Below are 23,034 nucleotides of genomic sequence, written 5' to 3'. Positions count from 1 at the left end.
TCTCATGCGCGCAGCGCGTCCGGCAGTGGGAGCTCAGGCCGGTTTCCTTGTCTTCCTGTGGCAGGAGGATGTTCCCCACCATCCGGGTGTCATTCTCCGGCGTGGACCCTGAGGCCAAGTACATAGTCCTGATGGACATCGTCCCAGTGGACAACAAGAGGTACCGCTACGCCTACCACCGGTCCTCCTGGCTGGTGGCTGGGAAGGCGGACCCACCGCTGCCCGCCAGGTTTGTGCCTCCGGGTTTCTGTCTGCCCGAAAAGCGCGTGGACCCCGCTAGGAGAAAGGCTCCCGCCCGGCCGGGTGGAGTTTTCCTCGAGTCTGTTTTGAAAGCCCCCGGCTCTGGTGGGATTCCAGGCCCAGACACCCCACCGCGGACCATACAAACCACGGGCTAGTCTCTGAGAAAGGCAGGGTTTGTGGTGCCTGGACAGGGCGCTGTCTTTAATTTTATCGCTCCTCTCAATTCATTGCAAAGTTTTCCTTAACTTGGAGTTAGTGAGAATGTTGGTTGGGGATGGGAACCCCTTTCACGTGGCACTCACACGCCTAGCTGTCCGCTTAACACCAGACTGGACAAACCTCCTGAGGGAGGGGTTGCCCTAAAGCCCTTCTTAAAAAGTGCATTTTAGTACAGTGCGTGCTTATAGTTAATATTTGTTTACAATGTGGTTAGAGCTGCCCATAATAAATATCATTTTGGGTTTTCTTTTGTTTGGTTTGGTTTGTTTGTTTGTTTGGCCAGAAAGGGCTCAGAGATTGTAAGTTTAAAGTTTAAGTGGATGAATGTATTCAACACCAGGTTGACTTTTTTTTACATGAAACATTACTCAATTAGTATATTATCGATCATATATGTTTACTTTTGTGCTATTCATTGGTAATAATGTTTTCCCAGTAGAACCCTGTTTAAAAGTCACACGTGCAAACCTTTATTATTGCTGCTTTGTCCAGTTGTGCATGGGGGGGAGGGGAAGAGCATGTATCTGTTTATGTGAACAGTAACAGCTGTAGTAACAGGACTCTAACTGCATACTTTAATACAAAGAATGTTAGCTGACTGTTTGACATTTAGGGTTCTAAAATCAAGTCTCATCGCTTTTAAGTTGTTTTATGACAAAGTTTTGTAATTGACTGAAAGGTCATCTCAGAGCTAAAAATTGATTTCAATGTAAAGTTTTAGGAACTTTGACGTTACAGCGGGTTGTTTGTAGGTAGGTGGTCTGGAGTCTTAGTCAAGGCACAGAATCAACACAGACAATTTACACATACAGTTCAGACGGAGTATTATGTTCCTTTAGCAGCCAATCCCGTTATGGGGCTCACAGTGCGCTAGAGCCGCTGGGCAAGAGACGGCAGACGCGCTCAGAGGTCTCCCTTCCCACAGGAGACCAAGAAGGACATCATCCCAACCCTTCCAAACCAGTGCATTAAACACATATTAAGTGGCAAAGACAAAAAAAAATGTTACTCATATTTTAATTGAGCAAGAGTCACCAGTTTCCAATTGATATTAAAATGAATATAATTAGTGTTTTCTAAAATTTACTACTAACTAACTGCTTCATCTTTTAAAGGAGCGGGAATTTTAACAGATTCCTTACTGTTTTCACAAACAAACCCTCTTTTTTTCCCCCTTTAAAGTATTTCCTCTAAGAAGTTAATCAATCTTACTTAGCATGCATTTTCTTCCTATCTGAAGGTATGGGGAACTGGTGCAGGCCAGCAGGCCTTTGGAAATATGACATGCTTTGTTTATGTTACTAATCTCTTCTGGTTGCAGAAAGCAAGCACGTACCAATACACTATCTTAACTGAAGCATGTGTAAGCTATTGCTGGAATGTTAAGTCCCAGGGACATGAGAGGGGAGGGGCTTCCTGTATGCTTTTTCATTCATCTTAGTTCAGCTTATGTATACTGATATTAGATAAAAAATCTTTATGTGTTATAGGATAGAAATGTTCTGGATAATTTAAGCAACTATTTTTTATTATTATTAAAAAAGAAATAGCACTATGTATTTTCTAGTTCTGTGCAGGAAAAGGTAGGGGACTTGGTAGGGTGATTGTTTTTGTATTGATGTTGCAGATTCCTTGGGGTTCTAGTTCTTTGACACATTTTGTTTCAAACTCACCTTCGTCAGTCAATTCCTCCTAATCAGAAGCAAACATGCTTGACAATACCATTTGATTGTAATAATGATCGTAATTATACAGGATCTAAAATAATGCCCTTTTTTCACATAGGACATTTCCTTTTCCTTAAAGTAATTGATATTTAAGTAAGTTAATCTATATTGATGTGATTACATCTGGTGAATGGATACATAGAGAAAGAACATTTCAGCAGCTTCTGGGATGTTTAATATTCTCAAACCTTTTTTGACAGGGAGGGTAGGACATGGTGCTGATCAGTGAAACAACTGTACCTATAAAGCTAGAACCTTGGAGGGGTGACACTTGAAAAGCCATTATTGTTGTGTCATCAAAGAGTACGTCAGCTGAAATGCAATTTTGAGCACTTGTACTAAAAAAAAAAAAAAAAAAAAAAAAAAAATCAAGCAAATAGGCAGGCACACAGACTCCGAGAGCCCGTCTGGTTCTTACGTGGGTTTAGTGGGAGTCTGTACTGCTGGCAGCCTTTGCTTCGCTTTGCCTCCGGTGGCCTTTGTTGGAGCCTGCGCGCCCAGTGCTTCTGTTCTTCATCCTCCGTGTCACAGACCGCAGCCCAGGTTTCTGGCGCTTCGCATGAACATTGCAAGGAAAGGTTTTGTGGCTTTTTTCTCGCCTTTGCCCCAACTGTAATATTTATGTTTAATTATGGTTATAAGGATCCTATACAAAATCGAGATATAAATAACCGGTTACCTATTGAATCGAGCCCATTTCCTTCCCCTCCCATTGCTTCTGTGATCTCCCCCAACTTCAGAAAAGCTTATGTCAAGTGGATACCAGGATTGGGAATAACAAAGAGCTGGATTTAGTGGGATACACACAGGCAGAACAAATGGCCTGCGTTTAACTGGAAAATATGGTTTTACACGTAGCAGCTGATCAAGAGATGTTACATGCTTGATACATTTTTTCACTTAGGCTGTTTACAGATAAATACATTGAATAATTGAAGCTTACTTAGCTTGTTTTCATTCTCATGATTTAACAAGATAATGAGAAAGGTAACAGAGTTTAAGGTACTGTGAGGAGCAACCAATTATGATGTGTGGACAATTAAAAGTTCCCAGTTCAATGTATTAAAGTTACTCTGTCTTGTATTTATGAAGAACATAATCTTCAAAATCACCTTCAATTTTAAGTGACTGGATCCTCTAGAATTGTTTGCTTTTAAAAATCCTTGATGCCTTCCTTGCTTTTTAGTGATGCTTAACCTAGGAACTTATTATGCAATTAGTATAACTGACTCTTTCTTTTGAGAATACCTATACCAATAAGATTTTATATGTTACAGAAGTGGCCCAGTAGCCTATTAGACAGGAAAAAAACCATCTTTAAAAATGGTTGGCTCAGCAGATAATAGAAAATGTATTAAGTTTTACCTCTTTTAGAAAATTTATTTTTACCCCTTTTAGATCATTGACACACAAAGAAACTTTCAGAAGTTTAAGAGTTATTCTGGTCTGGCTCTATGACTAAATTTTAAATTATATGGAGGTAATAAAATTCACCACTTATATGGGGGCTTTGTGTTCCTTTTGAATCAGAATATTTTAAATATTTTATAACCCTCAGAGAACAGATTTTTTTAAGTGCCTCAATAAAATCTCATAATTTTCTTAGGCTGTACGTGCACCCAGACTCGCCTTTTACTGGTGAGCAGCTACTCAAACAGATGGTGTCTTTTGAAAAGGTGAAACTCACCAACAACGAACTGGATCAGCACGGCCACGTAAGTCCCGCCGCGAACCGGGCGTGGGCAGGAGCGGAGAGCTCACCCAGGACTGCCTTCCTCTCGGTCTCCAGCTCCTCTCCCTCTGCCCCACCCACCCTCTAGCGCGCAGTCATTCTAGAAGAACCTTCCTGTGTCCAGGGTGTCAAGAGGCCATTTCTATGTGAGAGGGTCAGGGCCCTTCAGAACCACAGATGTCCTAAGGCTTTAGCAACTGTTTTGTACCTGCACTAATTCAACAAAGAGAACGTGCGTTATGGAAGCTACTACAGCCTGGTCTTGCGTTAAACATCCGGGTTGTCAGTGGTCTATCAGACAATACAGCATAAAAGGATTGGGGCTGAGATCCCCCCTTGGGGGTTGCCGAAGGTGTGTGCTGTGGAACACATTCACAGGAGATGCAAAAGAACAAAAGGGTTTTATGTCCAAGTAACTTTGAAGCCTGGTCACCTACTTTCAGCATCTGAACAGCACCGTGAGCAGAGTCACAAGGCAACCTGGTTACACCACCTTGGTTGTGGTGAACGAGGTCTGTGGGCAAACGGATGTTGACTGGGCCTGAAGCAATTTATTTGGGTTCATGTTCAAGCCAACCATTTGAAATGACGTCTAAATAAGTTTGGGAAAGTGCTTTTTACTCATTATATACTCCCTTTGTAGAAAGTCTTATGAATAATAAAGCACAGAGGAGTCTTGCAATTAAACAAGACAATTTGATGATTCTGAGTTCATCAAAATGTAGAAAAGGAGAAATGGAAATTCTGAGCTCTTATCAATAGTTAACAGAACAAGTAGCCACTGACGCAGGCCTTTGCGCATTTAATAAGATTGCTTCTTAAGGAACTCTCTGTGCTCTTAAATAAAGATTTACATAAAATTTCTGCTTTAAGTAAACCTAAGAAAACTTTAGACAGACTTGTATACTTCTTTTTGATGAGAATGCTGATTTTTTTTTTTTTTTTTGCCTTAATTGACAAAAAGCACATTGGTATTTTCATAGTTGCTTTTTGGGGCTTAGACATTCTGATATAATTATTCCCTCTCTTATCCTCTCTATGTAGGCTCTTGTTACGTCAGGGTTTCGTTTCTGTTGAATTTGTGCCATTTAAAAGAATTTCAAACTATTTTTCAGAAATGTTTTGGAAACATTCATAAAGATGATTATAAGTAGATTAAATAAACTGAGGTTCTAGACATGGTTTCAAATGGTTGGCTTGAACCTGAAACTAAATAAATCACTTCCGGCCTGGCCAACATCCGTTTGCCCACAGGAAACCTCATTTACCTCGGCCGAGTGGTGGTAACCAGGTTAACTCACAACTCTGCTGATGGTGCTTTTCAGGTGCTGGGAGTAGGTGAACAGGTTTCTGTTAATTCACATGTTGGAAAAGATAATTGGCCTAAGGATGTTGGCATAATTGTCCTTTTCTTTTTCTCTTCAAAGATGTTTCCATTGACGTTTTATTTTTCCAGGTTAAAATTTACCAAGTATCTGAGACACATTTCCTGTAGGCCAGTGATCATTCTTAATGTCATCCGTGTTAAAATTTCTTGGGCTCTCCTGAAATCTTTGCAGGGAAAATGAGGTCTTTTAATCGTTCTAGTATATTCCATATGTGGAACTTTTTGAAGCACTGGGTCTTTCCAGGAAGACTTGAAAGTTCATTCTGAGATCAGCTGTGCAGAATTTGACATGTCTTCCTTTGAGCATCGGCTTCATGGGTGAACAGAGCACTCAGCTGTATGTCAGAAACTCTGGCTTCTCATCTGATTATGAGATTAGATTTTGACAAATTGTTTAGTTCTAGGTTGTTGTTAATATCCATTTTGACTTTAAAATTTTATCATTTACTATAACCCTTTGTCACGAGCCACAGTGTTTTCTAAAAACTATAAGGGGAGAATTTTAGGTCCTGGGTAGGTTAGCCACATTCTCTGAATTAGTCCTGAAGAAGCCCCTCTTACTGATGCATTTTTAGTTTTCTAGCAGGAAAAATTCTTACTCCCAGGAATTCGTTTGGAAGTAAGATGAAGCAGAGTCCACATTTGTATTAGTGAGCAGAGAGTCAAGGAGCCCGGGAGGCTGAGGCTCAGTCTGGGGTCGGAGTCTATCTGTTATCCTTTCCCAAAGGGACTGGCCTGGGGTGGTGGACGCAGGGGAGCCAGGACCTTATTTAAAGGTTAGGTTTTGCCCATTGCGTGTGTGTGCGCATGCATGATTTAAAAATTCTGTCCTCTTGATAGAGCACATAATGAATGCTCAGGTATTTTCTTTTATCAGTGTTTTGTCACTTCAGGTTGATTCCAGGTTTATGACTGAGCACAGATATCCTAAACTCCTTAGAATACATGTACCATACAAAGAGATGACCTTTTCTTTCTAAAGTTTATTTCAAGTTGTTCAAAGCTCTCATCTGTTTCCGTTATTCCTACTCAGGTTTAGGATCATAAAAAGGGGGCATGTACAAAATTCAGTACCAGCTAATACCCTGGAACGTGATGTTGGCTTACACCGCAGCACAGAGAGACTGATTCTGTATCAGTTACCCCGCGGTGACTAAAGTCAGCCAGTGGGAACACTCATCTGCCATGCCCACGTTAGCTAAGAAGACACAGGAGCCATTAGCTGCAACCGCGCTGCGTGCGTTTGAATGTGGTCCTGCCACAGTATTTCTGAAACGTCTCCCTTGAGAGCCAGGCTCTGTGCTAGGCCCTCGGGACAAACGGTATACAGTGCAAGGCCTGGTGGGCCAGGAAAGGCACACCCGATTCTGGAGATTTCGGTAGCTGTCTGGGTGACAGGGCAGGAATAGAGGTGGGGGGAGATATGAAAGACATTTCATATCCCAAAGTGAATTCTGTTGTTCAGATTTCAGAGTGGCAAATTAATATATTTTATTTAAAAGCTCCATGAAAAAAATACAGCCTTACTTACTAGGGTAGGCTATGATTTCCAAGTACTGGGCAGCTTTTATGAGCTATGGAATGGAAGGTGGCGATCACTATCATTCATGTTTCGTTTATAACCGGAAGTCAGGAATCAGCCACAACGACAATAATAATAGAGTTTGCATTTATTGAGGACTTCCTGTTTGCTATATGATTTGTAAGGGTTCCATCATTTAATCCTCACTGCACCTTAGGAAGTTAATACTGGTTTTGCCTTTAAGAAGATGAGGTTGGAGGGAGGTGAGCACACCCACTCCACGATTAAAGAGCTAGACAGTAGCAGATTCAGTATTCTAACCTAGGTCAGTTCAATACCGCACCACCTTTCTACATTGTTCAATCCATCCCTCTGCCCCCCCGCCCCCCAAATAGCAATCTGTCCTTCTAGCACATATAATTTCTTACTTTAGAAAATGTAGACATACATCCTTTGGTCTAACCAGACTAACAAACAATGTTATTAAAGACTTGACTTAAAAATAAATAAACTTACTCTCCAGATGACCTTCCCTGCATCATTTTAGAAAAGATACTTGAAACACCCTGTATCATCTGCAGTTGTTTCGGTAAAATGTGATTTACAAGAATGACTGCGGTATCTTGTGGGAGTGACTTGCTTTACGAATGGCCCAGGGTAAATCCTGCTCCTAAAGCTGAATCTGAAACTGCAGACTTTATGGTTCTTTCTCTCCTGGTTGTAGTTTGGCCTGTTGAGCAATATCAATCCCTAAAATTCAGTTTTCCCCATTTCTTTGTTGTAGATCATTTTGAACTCAATGCACAAGTACCAGCCGCGGGTGCACATCATTAAGAAGAAGGACCACACGGCCTCGCTGCTCAACCTGAAGTCGGAAGAGTTCCGAACGTTCATCTTCCCCGAGACCGTGTTTACGGCAGTGACTGCCTATCAGAATCAACTGGTAAGTGCACCACTCACAATTTATGTCATAAAGAAGATACGGGTTTAGGAGGTTCTTGCATTTTCTTGGAAAGAACAACTATCCAGGACTTAGAACAACAGTCCACTTTGGAGAGAGCTCCTGAGCGTCAGCCCCAGGATGCCTGCGAGTGTTGAGGTTTGAAGGTCTGGGTTATGCCGTCTGGTTTAGAGCTTTGCACTCCTGGGCGGGTTGGTCACTGCCCACCCTCAAACTCACACCCGCCTCTCTTTGGCTTCTCAAATATTCTTCTTGAGACATGACCTGCTTCCTTTTCCTCTTCCTGATAGGCCCTCATAACGTACATAATCATCCACGCACTGATTGCTCTATAAAATTTAGAAGTTCAGTTTTTCTGCTAAATTAGCACACATATTCCAGCCAACTGCCCAAGGTACTGATCCTTTGGATATTTTTGTGAGGCTTCTTCAGCTGCAAGTTAGGGTATAATTCTAGTAGAATGATTTTACATGGCTCTTTAGCAAAACTGTAGTATGTAAGCAGTTGTGTGTTTAACATCAAGATACTTAATTGATAATATTGAGTTATATATTGTCTGCTCTCTGTTGTATACCACATTTAAAATGTACACATTTTTTTACCCATATGGTTTAGTTCGATTCAATAAATATTCACCAAAGTCTTAGTAAGAACTGGGTGCTGTTCGGGACTTCCCCATGTATTTTCTTCATTCCTGGTTAGCCTTGGCGACTGGGATGATGGTAATACTGTACGGTGAGGAAGCTAAAGCTGAGAGAGGATAAGTAGCTCTTCCACAGTCAGGAAGGACCAGAAGTGGGATTTCTTTTGATGTGCTTCAGTCAAGAAAACTCACATTGTCCGTTTACTTGACAAATTCCGATGTTGGGAGCCTCTCTGGGCCTTTGCATCTTGCTCTCGTCTGATTGATAATGGGTGGCCAGAACTATTGCTCTCCTCCTGTCTGACGTTATAGTTTGGGTTCTGAGCGAACAACTGTGAGGTGCTATCCGGTCCAGAGTGGGATGGTCAGTCAGAGGAGACAGGGTGTTGAGTCTCAGGAAAAGCAATGACGTGAAACCCAGGCAGCCCTACTCAAGTGAGGAAATGGGAGCCCAGAGCAGGGATGGGGGCAAACGACCAGAGTGGATGTGTCTCTCTGAGGTGTAAGTCCCTGTCATTCGTGTACGACTGTGAGTAGGTTTCACAGTGGCCGTTGTGCTCTTTACCTGTAAACGGGGGCTAAGGCTGCGCAGGCCGACTTCGGGGACGCCCGTGAGAACCGAGCGAGAGCTGTGGGTAAGCGTCCCTGTGGGAGCCACGAGGCCCTCTGCAAACAAGGCATGCTGTTATTACTGGTCTGTCTCTGGCATGTCCACAGAGGATCTGTGACTGTTTGCATTTTAACAACATTAGTGGCATATTTTTTAATGAGATAAATGAATGCACAAATGCTATCATATGAATTATCTTAAAGAATAAAAACAGAATTAAAGAAAGTTTACGGTGTAACATCTTAGATGTGGTTTACTGGGTGAAGGAGTAGTGCTGAATAAATGTCGGCAGGACCTCTCACATCACGGTTCACAGAACCAGGAGGTTGTTATCTACATCATTATAACACTGGCTAATATTTGGGTATGTGCTATGTGCAAGGCACCCGTACAGCACATTGTTTTATTTAATCTCCACGATGATTTTATGTGATAGGGACAAGGGTATTTTTATGTCACCTTGTTCAGTTGGAAGACAGAGGCATGGAATTAACTAGCTCATCCAGGGTGACCGTCCTGCGCTCATCGGATTTGACCCCAGGTGGTCAGTGTCCTTAATCCCTGGGCTTCAAGTGCCTGGTGTCCTCCTGGCTTGTGACCCGGATGGACTCCGAGACATCATTTTCAGAGGATTTCCACTGTTAGGTTCACTTCATGTCCATTTTTTTCCTTTTCAGTAAGTGCTCCCTGCTTACCTGCCGGTGTGACTAGAAGGCAGTTGTCCCAAACTGGTCATCAGAATGGCCACTAGCACTGGCTGCATCCAACAGGGGCCATACTTTCTAATGACACTATGTCTTTCGGTTCTTTTTGTCGCACTCCACTTTTTATTTAGAAAATCTTCAAATACGTGAGAGTTAAACAAATGGTAAACCGAATACCATGTACTCCACCCAGATCCAAGAGTTAACATTATGCCACTTGACCCTCTCGGCCCCATCTCTCTCTCTGCCTATATTCACGCGTCCCCCTTTCCTTCCATCATTTGATACTAACTTGCCTGTGTCATGATACTTTACGTGTAAATACTTCTACAAGCACATACAGGCAATAAGAATATTATTTTTGTAACCCCAATATCTTTATCACAGCTAAGAAAAGTAGTTAAGCCTTATTCCTTAATATCATCTAAAATTCAGTTCATACTAAAATTTTTAGGATGGACCAACAAATGTCTTTTATAACCCCCTTTCCCTCTCTGAATTAGGATCCAACGGAAGTTCATGGTTTGGACGCGTTGCTTTTAATTTAGAAAAAAATCTCTCTACATTTTTTTCTCACTGTCCCATTTAATTCTGACACTGATCCCCTGAAGAAGGCCCGTTCAAGCCCCATTTTGTAGACGAAGAAACAGGGTCAGAGGAGGTGATACCTTCGCCTAAGGTCACAGACCCAGTGAGTGGCAGACCCATCTTCTGAGGCTGCACTGCTCCTCGTTGGGACCTCATGCTCCACTGCGGGGCCAAGGAGTCAGTGCCAAGGGCTGGAAGCTGAACTTGACAGTGTTGCCAAATTAAAGTAGTCCATTCATTTCTGTGCATCAACCTCTAAAACCATAACTCCTATGGTTTTACCTCTACACAATGCCATATATATGTATGTATGTGTGTGTGTGTGTATTTGAAATTCAAGTAATAATTGAGCAAAACAGAAAAAAAAAGGAATAATCAAAGATTTGACTTGGCTTTCAAGCCAGTTTTGAAATTGTTTATAAACCTCATAATACCAATCAAAACTCATGTTTACTAAACACATATGAGGTGAATAAGTCAATTTGGGGATGAGAATTTTCTTTAGTCCTATACAACTTTCTAAAGTTATCCTCGATTCTTTCTCAGCCTCCCTGCATCTGCTGCTTTTTTCTTATTACATCATGTTTGTGCCTGGCTATCCTATGGCAAACATAGAATAAAATGCATAGGGAGTAAATTAAATAGGCACTAAGGATAGTAGAAATATTAGAATTTTTCTATGCACAAAGGATAGGGAGAAGAGAGAGGAAGAGAATTTTAAAACTCAGGATCACTTTTATATCTGTAAAACTTTAGATAGGACTATTATTTTTATATCTATTAAAAGCCAAATCCAAGTTTCCAATAGAGTTATGAAAAAACTTCTCATTTATTGCGGCTGGTAGTTTTATTTATAAGTAACGAAAATGGGACTTTTTTACTATTTTTTCTCTGGTTTTGGCAAGGAAATGATTGCATTTGTCTGCATTATTAGATAAAAGCTAAATACGTTATACTTTCAACAAACTCTTTTATAATTTAAGATTTAAAGGTCATCCATTGTTTTTGAGCAGGCAGACCACTGCTATAGAGTTGAAGTGCAGGTCAGGTTTCATTTTTAAATGCCTTTGGACAGATCTTTCCCTGATAATTGGAGAAATGGTCTCCGTGGGCCAATTTCACCCTGTGGCCGGGAGCCCCAGCTCTATCCAGGGGCCAGTGATGCCCGTGGATTGTCAGCCCCTGGGAAGGTCCCCTTCTCTTTGGCACAGCTGCCCCTCCCCCCCGACCCCAGCATCATGTACACACCTACCTACAGATAAAGGAGATGCTGAAAGAGGGAGGTTTTTTTGGGGGTAGGACATGCTTTGTGTTCTACATTATTAATTTAATACATGAAAAAATGGGTTCTGGCTGGAATTAGTGATATGGATATGTGTGGATATACACTAAACTGCAGGATTTCTTCCGCACAAACACTGTCCTTACTTATTAATGCTTTTCCTCACCCAGTGAAAGATACTGCTGCTTTTAAAATTTAGTTTTGAATTCTAAGCCATACCTGTGGTTTGACTGATCAGGACTCTACATGTTATGTTTGGTGGTTAACACTATTTTGGGGTCCTCACCTTTGACGACGGTGATACTGTTCAACAGTGTCACGAGCTGCACATGTTCTATATTAAGGACAAACAACACATTCCAGCTGAATCACTGTCTGCAACTCAGATCCCTTGTCTCATCAATTCTCAAATGGGTGGCTTCTTCCATTGTCTCAAATCTCCTATGGGATGTACAACTATATCTTCAGAAATTAGCTCCTATATAACTACAGTTCTTTATTTAAATATCTATGCAAAAAACAACAACAACATATGCCTGACCTTTGAAAATGCATGATTACCTAGAATGTTAAAATTTTGCTATCTAAAAATGATTTTTTCTTAAGGTAGAGAACCAAATAAAAATGCATTGTATGTAAACTGAAGCAGAGTTTCATTCAGTCTGTAACGGGAAAGAAGATGAAACCCTGTTTCTGACTGTTTTCTCTGGAAGCAAATTTCTACCCATGTTTCTGGGTGACTATCGATGACACCGCAGTGGATGCAGAGTCTAGTGGGGACCCAGGGAGCTCAGCGGGCTCACTGGGAACTTGGACCCACGGCCCCAGTGCCACTCACCGATGCGCCGTAAAACCTGCCTCAGATCCAGGCGCCACACCATTTCAGTAATAAGAGCTCCATTCAGCTTTTTTCCTCCAGCTTCCAAAAGCAGTTGTTTTCCCTGGAATTAAATAAATGGCCCATAGGGAAAGTGAATACCTGGTTTTTGTCTTGTGCTCCTTTTGTGACTAGTGCACTCAGGTTAGATCATGGCTGTAGCCAACTGGTAGGTTAGGTGCATGAGAGCACCGTGTACTAGTGTCTAAACTTTCCTATAGTTGGAAGTCGTATCAAAGTGTAAAGAAAAAAAGTTACCATTGCTGCTCTGTGGACTTATGAAGGAGGTATTTAAGATATTGGAATTGGAACATTTTCATAATGAAAGAAAATTCCAACAAAATCTGAAAATGGGTGTTGAAACTCACTTCCTCGCTCGAAGGCAGTAACGTGTGGTGATGCCGGATGGGCCACACGCGTGTTGAGAGCGTTTATTCTCCCCGGCAACTCTATAAGCAACAAACACAGTTTTCCCAATCCTTTTCAGGGACAAAGTGGCTCAAAAGCCGTTTTTCAATTATAGCAGAGAGATGATACTTCCTATCCTTTTAGTTTGTAAATACTCAAACAAAGCTTAATATGGTCCACATTTTAGAGGGATGGCATACAAGGACTCCTTTCAAAGTCCAACTATTCTTTATTTTTTAAAATTTTCTTCTATTATGTATTGGTTTTGGGTGGACAGTTTAGTAGGTAGACAATTGTAGACTTTACATAGGGATCCCCTTGATACTTCCGGTCCCCCAACGGACACCACACACTGTTATTACGGTATTAACAACTGTATTTCCTGTGCTTTACTTACTTTCCTGTGACTATTGTGTACCTCTCGATTTGTACTTCTTATCCCCTTCACCTCTTTCATCCAGTGCCCCCCGACCCCCAGTTCTCGCTCTCTGTATCTATGAGTCCATTTCAATTTTGGTTGTTCCGTTTGTTCTTTAGATTCCACATGTAAGTGAGATCATTTGGTATTTGTCTTCCTCTGACAGCAGAGTCCTTAGTTTTTCCAGCAGATGTATTATCTGCCATTGTCTCCAGAAAATGTTATTCATTGGCAAATCCATTTACTTTTTAACTTTACAAATGAGCTTGGGTGAGTAATTGAGCTTAAAAGAAGCCTGCGCTTGATCGCTCCGCCTCCAGCTTCAGTCTGAGATTTCCATCCGGGTTCGGCTCACCCAGACCATCTGGAACACTCCCAGGGATGTGATGCAACCCACTTCCCTGGAGCCCGCGTCACCTCCATTCTGGCCAGCCATGTGTCCCTCTGCCCACTCAGTGCAATCAGGGTCCCTTTAGGGCAGGGACAGTGTGTCTGTTATCTTTGCACCGCCCAATGTTTCCCAGAGGGCGTGATAAGTCATCAATCTCTCTTAAGTATCTGTCGCTGAATTACGGCAAAAGCAGTTTCATGAACTATACAGCACTTTAGAAATATGACGTGCTTTACCTTTTAATTATCCAGTAGAAAGAGACACAACTGTCTTTTGAATTGAAAACCTTGTTGGTGTTATATCAGGGTTGCTTAGGTTTTAGAAGATGTTTACAAATTTATTTCAAACAAATAAAACTTTTCTCCTTCGTCTCAAAAACTGACCTTCCAAAGTAAATCCTACTCCAAAAGGATGGTCCACACAGCCTTACACCCTTCTGGGCTCCGTGGCCGCCTGCAAGAGAAGGTTCTCCACAAGCTCCTGGTGGTCGCACTGTAGGAGCTTCTGTCTGTTTCCCTTCTGCACCCTCTCCATGGCTGTTGCTCTCCACTAAGAACGGGTTTCTGACTTATCTAGCTCAGTTCCTTCCCTGCTTTCCATTTTCCATGAAGTCAGCTGAAAAGGAAATTAGCAAATTTCTTTCTTGGCTGCTCTAGAGGGAACGTTCGCGGGCTGAACGTGAGTGTTTCTCAGCTGCTGTCAAACGCCCCCAACGCTGATGTTATCGAAGAGTCAGTCCTGGAACTTGCCAGTGTTAATGGCCGGGACATGCAGGGTCAGGATGGTGGGGGAACTTCTGCTGTCAGCGAGGTGAACAGCTTCTTCACAGCGTCTGCGCCGGTTGGCGTCAAGAAAACTCAAAAAGGAAACAAAATGCCTTTCTTTTGTGTTAACAAAAACAATTCTTTGGGTGTTAACAGCTTAAAGTGAATGGTAGATACACCTTGATTGGAGGAAATAGCACTTCAGACTATTTGGATTATGTGTGCTCCTGACTTTGAAAGAGAGGGACATGTCTCAACCCACCATTTTTTTTCCAGGTTATGACCATTTTGCATGTGTCCATCTAAAGATCAACATGCATTCTCTTATGGATGAGAATGAGCTATGACTCTCTTTAAAGGGACCTATCGTTCTTTTTGTCTATTTTCCTAGGTCCCTTTTAGCTCTAACAGGAATTTTACCAGCCAAGTATCTTTTAATCAGTGTTTTATTTATTTATTTATGCTTCATTAACTGATTTCGTTATTCTTTGGAGATGCAGTGCATGTGATTTAATGGATCTTTTCACATTAATATTAATACTATGGGAACCATGACTAGCACGGCATAGACACTTAATACTTAAGACCATGATTCTTATTAGCAAACAATTTCTTTCCATGCAAGCATAGAATCTATAAATAACATCGCATAGGTGGATAACAAAAGACCAACCTTTCTGAGTCTAATTCAGTAAGATGAAAGGGCGTACTGGGGTAAATTTATATTCTAAAAGCTCTATAGCATATATTTATGTCATATATCTCAACATAGTATTGAATGTGAAACTATTACTGGCCATTTAGTCTTTTTATCCATTATGGTATCTATATGCGCCCATGGTATTAACAAATGATGTCGTCAAGTCAGCAGGAGACAATGTTCTTGGTTTTATCCCCTGTTCCCTGCCGACGCTGGCCCTCTGGACAGCTCTCCCGCTCCCCGGGGGAGCCCTGGAGTACCGCGACCCTCTGAAATACTTCCCACCGCAGCCACGCGGTTCATTAAAGGGCCCCACCCCAGACCGTCTCTACCCACTGGCCTCCGGGCTGTTCGCAAATACCCGCTTCTCTCCGAGGCCTCCCTCGGGCAGCCCATCCCATCCCGTCCATCCCTCCTGCGAACTCTCCAGCAAGTTCGACCTTTCCCACGATCCTGAGAGAACCTGGGTATTCTTGGGGTGCTAGGATGGAAAATGAACGCACTCTTTACTTCTGATTTTACTTCCTGGACCTCAGAAATGATAATTGTTGTGTTACGCATTCTTCCCCTTCCAGATAACCAAGCTGAAAATAGACAGCAACCCTTTTGCCAAAGGATTTCGAGACTCCTCCAGGCTTACAGACATTGAGAGGTAATGAGAATTTTCTGTTTACTTTCTTTGTCCAGATAAGATAAAGAGAAGAGCGAGTTTGTAAGAACACACTCCTTTCAACGCCAAAGGACCTTAACCTCACTGTATATAATCTCCATGTCTCTGCCCCTTCCCTTCTCCCCGTGAGCCCTGCAGATAGGCGAGTCCTTAAGCTCTGACAGCGGCTGCAGCCGGGTCTGTTCTGTGCTCAGTTTCTGAGTGAAGTGGTTGCTTTGGTCAGGGCATTTATTTAACTGTAAAAAAAAAAAAAATAGGGCTTCTTTGTTATCAAAGACTCAGTCCTCTTGGTGATATGACCCTCTGCGTCTCGAGTGGCAATCTGCAGAGAAATGGAACCTTGATAGCCTTTGCCCCTGAACTGGAGATATTTGCTAACATGAAGAATACAAGGGTAGTTTGGAATTTTGAAATAAAAGGAGATGTAATTTAATTCAAGGCACACATTTGACCTATAGCTTAGGCTGCTTCTATTTAATAAGAGAGATGTCAGATCTCAGGACCTTAAAGAAGACAAGTGACAATCATGTGCCTGGAACTTACCCTACTTTTAACTTAATTCAAGTGGTTCACACAGTGTGAGACCATCTCTGTGTTCTGTACTGACCATGTTGAGATCCATGGTGTGCCCGACAGGAATGTTAAAAAGTGTGATTTTCGAGAGAAGGGTTTTTTTAACATCATTATTTGTATCTCTTATACATACTGTGTAACTTACTACGCTTGTTCTTTAGTGTGGTGTGTGCGGACATTTCAGTTCTACTCTATTAGCCAATTTAAGTTATGCAATGGGATTATGAACTGTAATCGCCATGCTATATGTTAGATCCTCAGACCTCATTCACCTCCTGTGCTTATTTTTTATATGGCCTGAGATCTTCATTGATGGGTGGGACACCAAGCACCAGCCTTCCATCTGGTCTTACCTCCAAATCTTCATGTTATTTTCCTACCAACTGCTACACTTGGCTATACCCTGTGTTACCTACCCCGTGGTCACGTCTTCCCAACCTGTCTTGGCAACTCAAATTAAAGGAAAATTACATGTTTTCGCAACACCTGCCTGATCCTTCCCTCAGCTTTCTCACGTGGCAGAGCGTAGCGGGTGGTTTTAATTTGGGGGAGCAGATACAGAGGCTTGGTGGGGAGGCAGAGAAGCCAGCAGGAGAAGCTGAAAGTTGGGCAGGAACCGTGAGATTTGAGTAGGACAAAAGATTCCTTAGTTGGAAAGCTTCATGAGTGGTTGGGGGTGTTGAGATCAGGGGAAGAAACTTGAGCTTGTGGTTGAAGATCCATCGCAAAAACAGAGAAGGCAAGTGGGCCACTTTCTTGTTAGCTGGGACGTAGGTGGGCAAGTAGGCCTGAGACCCAGCTCAGCGGGAATGCGGTATCAGCGGTGTAGGTACCGGATGAGTCCATGTACAAAGGGAGCACTCGAGGGGCTTGACCTTTTTCATCTATTTCTGGAGGGCCAGAGGCTCTGACTCAGACTAGGCATGTGCAGGAGGGACCATAGTCAGTGAAGCTTTCTCGGTATTAGGCAAGTGTCAAGCAAGAATGAAGACAGTGGCTCGGTGGGGGTGTGCTTTCGTAGTGGACACCATTCCTTCTCTCTCAGATCGAGGGTGCACATGCTCTGTTAGGAGACAAGGTCAAGGGTTCGAGTCCCAGCTCTGCCTCTTACTGGCTGAGGGACCCTGGAGAAGTCATTTAACCTTCAAGTCTGTTGTCCTCATCTAGAAAATAGAGAAAATAACCCTGCTCGCTCTACTGGTTTATTATGAGAACCAAGGAAGAAGGCATTTACGAAAGGAGCTTATAAATACAGATTCCTCTTAGCAGATGAGCATAGTTTTTGCCCCATCCAAGTCTATTTCTAATAGCCTTCATAAACTATTCCAGGAGGAAATAGCCCCTTGGCTGCACAGGTGCTCAGGCCAACTGCCCTTTTAGAGTGACAGGTTGGACGATGCCTACAACACACTTCCCATTTACTGAACGAGCATCCTGATTTCAGGGTCCACGCACATGCACACGATGCTAAGTAGCTTCCCATGGTCCGAGGGCCAAGGGAGCATCTTATGTCTTAGCTGGAAGTCCGCAACTTGACCCAAGTAGTGTGAAATCAGCCAGGGTTTTGGATTTCATTTCCAGGTATTTAAGTCTGAATTTTTCCTAAACAGCCTTTGGGGATGGGACAAATCAGATCAATTGATCTTTAGAGACCTAAAGAAATTAAATTAGTCTGGAGTCAGTTACTGCACTAAACCGTCTAGTAATTGAATTGCTCCTTGTAACTGATTGAAAGCAGCCCTATCTGTAACAAGACAGGGAAGTCTTCTTCAGAAGGGATCTGAGGGAAAAGCACACTTTTTTATGACACGATGACAGAATTGGCACTTTTCTCACCTAATTGAATATGATGTTAGAAGTATGTGACCTCAGTGATTTCCAGTTTCCGGGTCCAGATTTATAACTGCTGTGGGACACTCAAACAAAAATGTCTTCAAGGCTGTTTGCCTTCCGCCTCCAAACTCATCATTTTGAGTTTTAGTCCCTCTACAACTGTGGGAGCTTGTGGGGACCCTAAAGGGCACCGTGGCCCTCTTGCTCTTTCTTGACTAGGTCGCGTCTGGATCCTGAATGTCTCACACACTCCATGGGTAGCCTTGCTCTTCAGGGACGGCCTCTCCCTCGTTTGTAAAAGGAAATCTTTCACCAAAGAAGAAAGAATGTTACTGGAATTTTGATTGGTCTTGTTTTTAATTTATATAATAGTCTGGGGGATAAAACTGACGTCTTCACGGTATTGAGATTTCCTTCTAGCAATCTGCCGTGTATTTGTCCTTTCACTGAAGTCGCTTTTTAAGTTCTCTCGAAGTTTTGGAATTTTCAAGCATGTAAATCCTGCACATGTTTTCCTAGGCACATAGCAAGGTCTGTGAGAGCCACACTGTGCAGTTCAACAGCCACTGGCCGTTTGTGGCTGGTGAGGACTCGAAATGAGGCCACGCAGCGTCAAGGTGTGCGGTGTTCACACACACGCGTACACGAACGCCACTGTTATTGAAGACTTAGCGTGAGGAAAGAATAAAAATATCTCGATGATAGTTTAAAAATATTGATTAGACCTGGAAATGATATTTTAGACATATATTAGGTTAAATAAAATATATTACAATTAATTTCACCTATTAAGGAACTGTGGCAACTACACTATTTAAAATTACATGTGGCTCACATTACCTTTCTATTGGATAGCACTGTTCTAAGACCAGCTTTTTTTTTTTTTTTTTTTTTTTTTTTTGCACAGGGGGAGGGAGGTGGCAGGGAGAGGATTTGCTTTTGAAAGTAAAATTTTTACTTAGAAATCTACGCAGTTTTGTCTGTGAAAAGCTGTTGATTCCTATGTTTTTGGCATCTTGCCATTTTACTGAACTTCAAAATATTACTTTTAATAATTTTTCCTTTTAGTCTGTTGAGTTATGCTTTTTCAAATGTCTTTTTCTTGTTTTATTACATGGACTAAAATTTCCAAGACACTATTGAAAAGTAATAATGGTAGCATTTTCTCTTGTTTTGGACATATTTAGTAATCCCTCTAATGTTTTATCATACTGTATGGATTTGACTGGCTCTTGGTTCCAGGTGAATATCTTTATCATGTTGAGGTGATACCCTTCTATGCCTAAATTAAGAGTTTTCTATTATCTTGAATGTTACTTGAATTTATATTAAATGCTCTTTTAATATATAATAAGACCATTTTAATTAGTTTTTGTACACTTAAATAACAATATTACTAATTATAGTTATATTGTCTACATTGAGCCATCCTTGTATTCCTGGAATAAATCCTGTTCGTTTAGTATCTGTTTTTCCATAATAAGGTGTTAGCTTTGATTTACTCATTTGATTTTAGACTTTTTGTATCAATCTTCATAACAGATTTTACTTTGTTTCTTTTTGCTTTCTCTGTTAGGTTTTGGTATCTGGTTTTTGCTAATTTGTTCAAATGAACTAAAATATTTTCCTTCTTTTTGTTGTCTGGATCAGCTTAATAGCAAACATGTGATTCTTTACTTGAAAATTTCACAATCTTGCCCATGAATTCACCCAGGTGGTTTTCTTTTCAGGAATTCTTTACATTCTTAGTTTGTTCCATCATTTATCAAATATATATTTATCTTCTACCCCACTTAATGCTGCTTTTTGTCTTAATTCTGTTTTTTCTACTCTTACATTGCTATACTTGTAAAATTTTTGCTTTGTTTTATTTGCTTTTTAATTTTAAAAATCATCTGTCATTGCGGCACTATGCTCTCCTCTCTCTCGCATCACCAGAGATTCTGACATTTCTTCCTTTTTTTAAAAGTATTTTTTCAGTATTGTTTTGTATCGGGTTTAGGTGCATCGCGTAGTAATTAGACAATTATACGCAAGTGTTCCCGCTACTATTCCCACTACCCACCTGGCACCATACGTAGGTATACACCCTGTGCTGTGCTTTACATCACCATGAATGTTCTGTAACCCCCAATTTGTACTTTTCAATCCCCTTACCTCTTCCACCCAGTCCCCCATGTGCCCTCCCCTCTGGCAGAACCCATCTGGTCTCCGCGTCTATGAGTCTGTTTCAATTTTGTTTGTTCATTTATCTTATCAAGGGAAAAACAACCTTCTCTTGATCCTATTTGTCTTTTGAGTTACTGACTCTACCAGTTTTTGCTCCTTCTTATGGTAAATCTACTTAAACAGAGCTGTGCATGTTCGCCTCTCCCATTCCTCTCTTCCTTTATCTCTTCTCCCTTGTCTTTTAGACGTTCACCCCGGCTCCTGCACCAGTCCCCCCTTGTCCGGGTCACCATGGCTCCCTGTTGCTAGATCCAATGGTCAGTTCTCAGTCCTCATCTTGCTGGGCCTGTCAGCAGGGTTTGACACAGTTGTCCATTCCCTCCCTCTGTTCTCTCAGCTTCCAAGAGCTTCTACTCCTCTGGTTTTTATTCTACCGCATTGGCTCTTCTTTCTCCCTCCTGCCTGTGAGCGCTTCCTCTTGTCCTCCATCCATTAACAGTGAAGTGTTCCGGGGCTTCGTCCTTGGACCAGTTCTCTTCTCAGCCTGCGTCTCCTTTTGGTGATCTGACCCCGTTTCATGTCTTTGGATACCATTATATGCTGACTGCTACTACATTTGCATCTCTGGTGCTGGTCTCCGTAGAGTCAAAGGTCTGACTGGCTGTTTCTTTCAGTATCCCCTCCCCCCATTGAGGGACCTCAGGTGCCGCCCATGTCACACAGGTGCCATCTGCACTCTTCCACACCTCCCTTCCCTGCTATCATCCCTATTTACTAGATGAGATGGCTGAGGCTTAGAGAGATTAATACTTTATTCGAATTCACATGTTTTGTAACAGCTTAGCCTCCCACTCAGTTTAGTGTCTATGATTTCTTTTTGATAATTACGTGTTCAAATTCTAAAAGACATCATCGTGAAATTGGTCCTTCTGTTATTGTCAGGAATAAAACCACACATTTTCTTTTCTTGTAAAAATGGGAGATTGTTAGTGCATGATTCCTCCTTGTACTACCCCTCCCTCAACCCATAGTTTTGGTTTAAATAATCTGGGAGTTTTAATCTAGACTTTAATTTATGTATCTTTACCTTTTTCAGAATTTTTCTTAATGTTAACGTGAGGGTCACAGCGCATCGGCCGCAGTCATTTACCCACCTCTGATTCTGGTCGCACTCCCTTCATCGTGCGTTGCTCATTTCTCCTCTGCTCGCCCCCGCTGCCGGGATTGCATTCTGTCTCCACGCTCAGCCGTTGATAGCTGTGGGGTCCCTGGTTGAGGAAGGGTGCGGGGACCACCTTCTTGTGGGTTCTTGCACGTCTGAGAGGGTCTGTCGTCACTGTGTTTGAACCTAACTAGGGCCAGTGTCTTGTTCCTTGGGATTCTTTCAACCTTCCTTGGCCGTCCACCCTCTAAACGTTGTGGAATAAAAGCGGATGCCAAACTCATTGTCTTTCTGTTGTTGGAAACTTACTGTTTTTTTTTTTCTCTCTGTCTGATTTTCTTTGAAATCCAGCACTTTTACCAGCATTTATTTAGTTGTAAACATTTCTCATTGGTATTTGCAACATAATCAAGCCCTTTGAATTGCAATCTCAAGGCATTATTGAGCTCAAGAAAATTTTCTTCATTTTCTCTTCTTCCTCCTCCTCCTCCTCCTTGCTTCTAATTTGTCCTATCTATTCAAACCTTATGCAACTCCTATTATACATATATTATATCTCCTAAATCTATTCCATGTTTCTCTTATTTATTGTTTAAAACTTTTTATCTCTTTTACTTTTTTACTGATTTGGGCGGAATTTCTTATATGAGTCCTCTAATGTGTTGATTTCGTTTTCTGCTGCATCCAGTAAGTATTCTGTTTACTGCCCTTACTGAGTTCTCTTAAAACATGGTAATTATCATTTTGTCATTTCTAACCCTACTTTTACATTTCCAGACTGTTTGCTTTTCGTGATTACTAGTCCCTGCTTTAACAACACAGGGTCTTTTTAAATTCTCTGAAAACTTGCAAACATGTTATAGACATATCATTTCTCCCTATTTCTTGCAATTAGTCTGTTTCAAAAGAGATCACTTGTTCTGCTTTTTAAAATGAGTCTTCTTTTGAATTGCTGAATGCTTTGTAATGTCCAATTATTTTTCTCTAGCTCATCTATAGAATGGGATGTCTATTTGTATAGTGTTGGAAGCTGAGATTAATTTTTAATAAAAGCACATGAAATCTCTCTTAGGTGCAGACTGAGAAAGAGGTAATAACTAGAACTTGTCATTTCACCACTGTGGAAATAGGATTATTCTGTTTGGTTTAGGGAGTTGTCACAAGTGGATGGCGATGGTCTTGGGAATGGAGTTTTAAGGTCGTATTGATTAAGCCGCTCCCTCTGATTGCAGCCATAGGTCAGCTGCTCTCTCCCCACACCCAGCAAAGCAACTTCAGGGCCCCCCTCCAGAGGGCGTTGTGGTCAGAGCCCCTTGCCCTCCTGGTGCCCAAGACCTGAGAGCACTGCCCTGGGGCTCCTTCCCCCCAGCCTCCAGCAGGGCACAAGCCTTCTCCCTGCCAGCTGCCCCAAGATCTGCCTTCATGGTTAACCTCTGCTGCTGCAGGTGAGG

At 41.8% G+C, this 23,034-nt stretch overlaps 1 protein-coding gene across 1 annotated transcript in view; it reads left to right on the top strand.

The window, feature by feature from the left end:
• Nucleotides 1-23,034, top strand: part of TBX20 (T-box transcription factor 20) — a 39,862-nt gene that overhangs the window by 4,589 nt on the left and 12,239 nt on the right. The window contains exons 3-6 of the mRNA XM_054571268.1: nucleotides 65-229; nucleotides 3,796-3,904; nucleotides 7,615-7,773; nucleotides 15,752-15,828. Coding sequence (XP_054427243.1) covers nucleotides 65-229; nucleotides 3,796-3,904; nucleotides 7,615-7,773; nucleotides 15,752-15,828 — 510 coding nt within the window. The remainder of the gene's footprint in view (nucleotides 1-64; nucleotides 230-3,795; nucleotides 3,905-7,614; nucleotides 7,774-15,751; nucleotides 15,829-23,034) is intronic.

The sequence above is a fragment of the Pteronotus mesoamericanus genome, unplaced genomic scaffold (genome assembly GCF_021234165.1).
Source record: "Pteronotus mesoamericanus isolate MK-2021 breed Mesoamerican mustached bat unplaced genomic scaffold, CSHL_Meso_final contig_220, whole genome shotgun sequence".
Lineage (NCBI taxonomy): Eukaryota > Metazoa > Chordata > Mammalia > Chiroptera > Mormoopidae > Pteronotus > Pteronotus mesoamericanus.
Note: the sequence above shows the minus strand (reverse complement) of the source record. Positions and strands in the feature narration are given on the sequence as shown.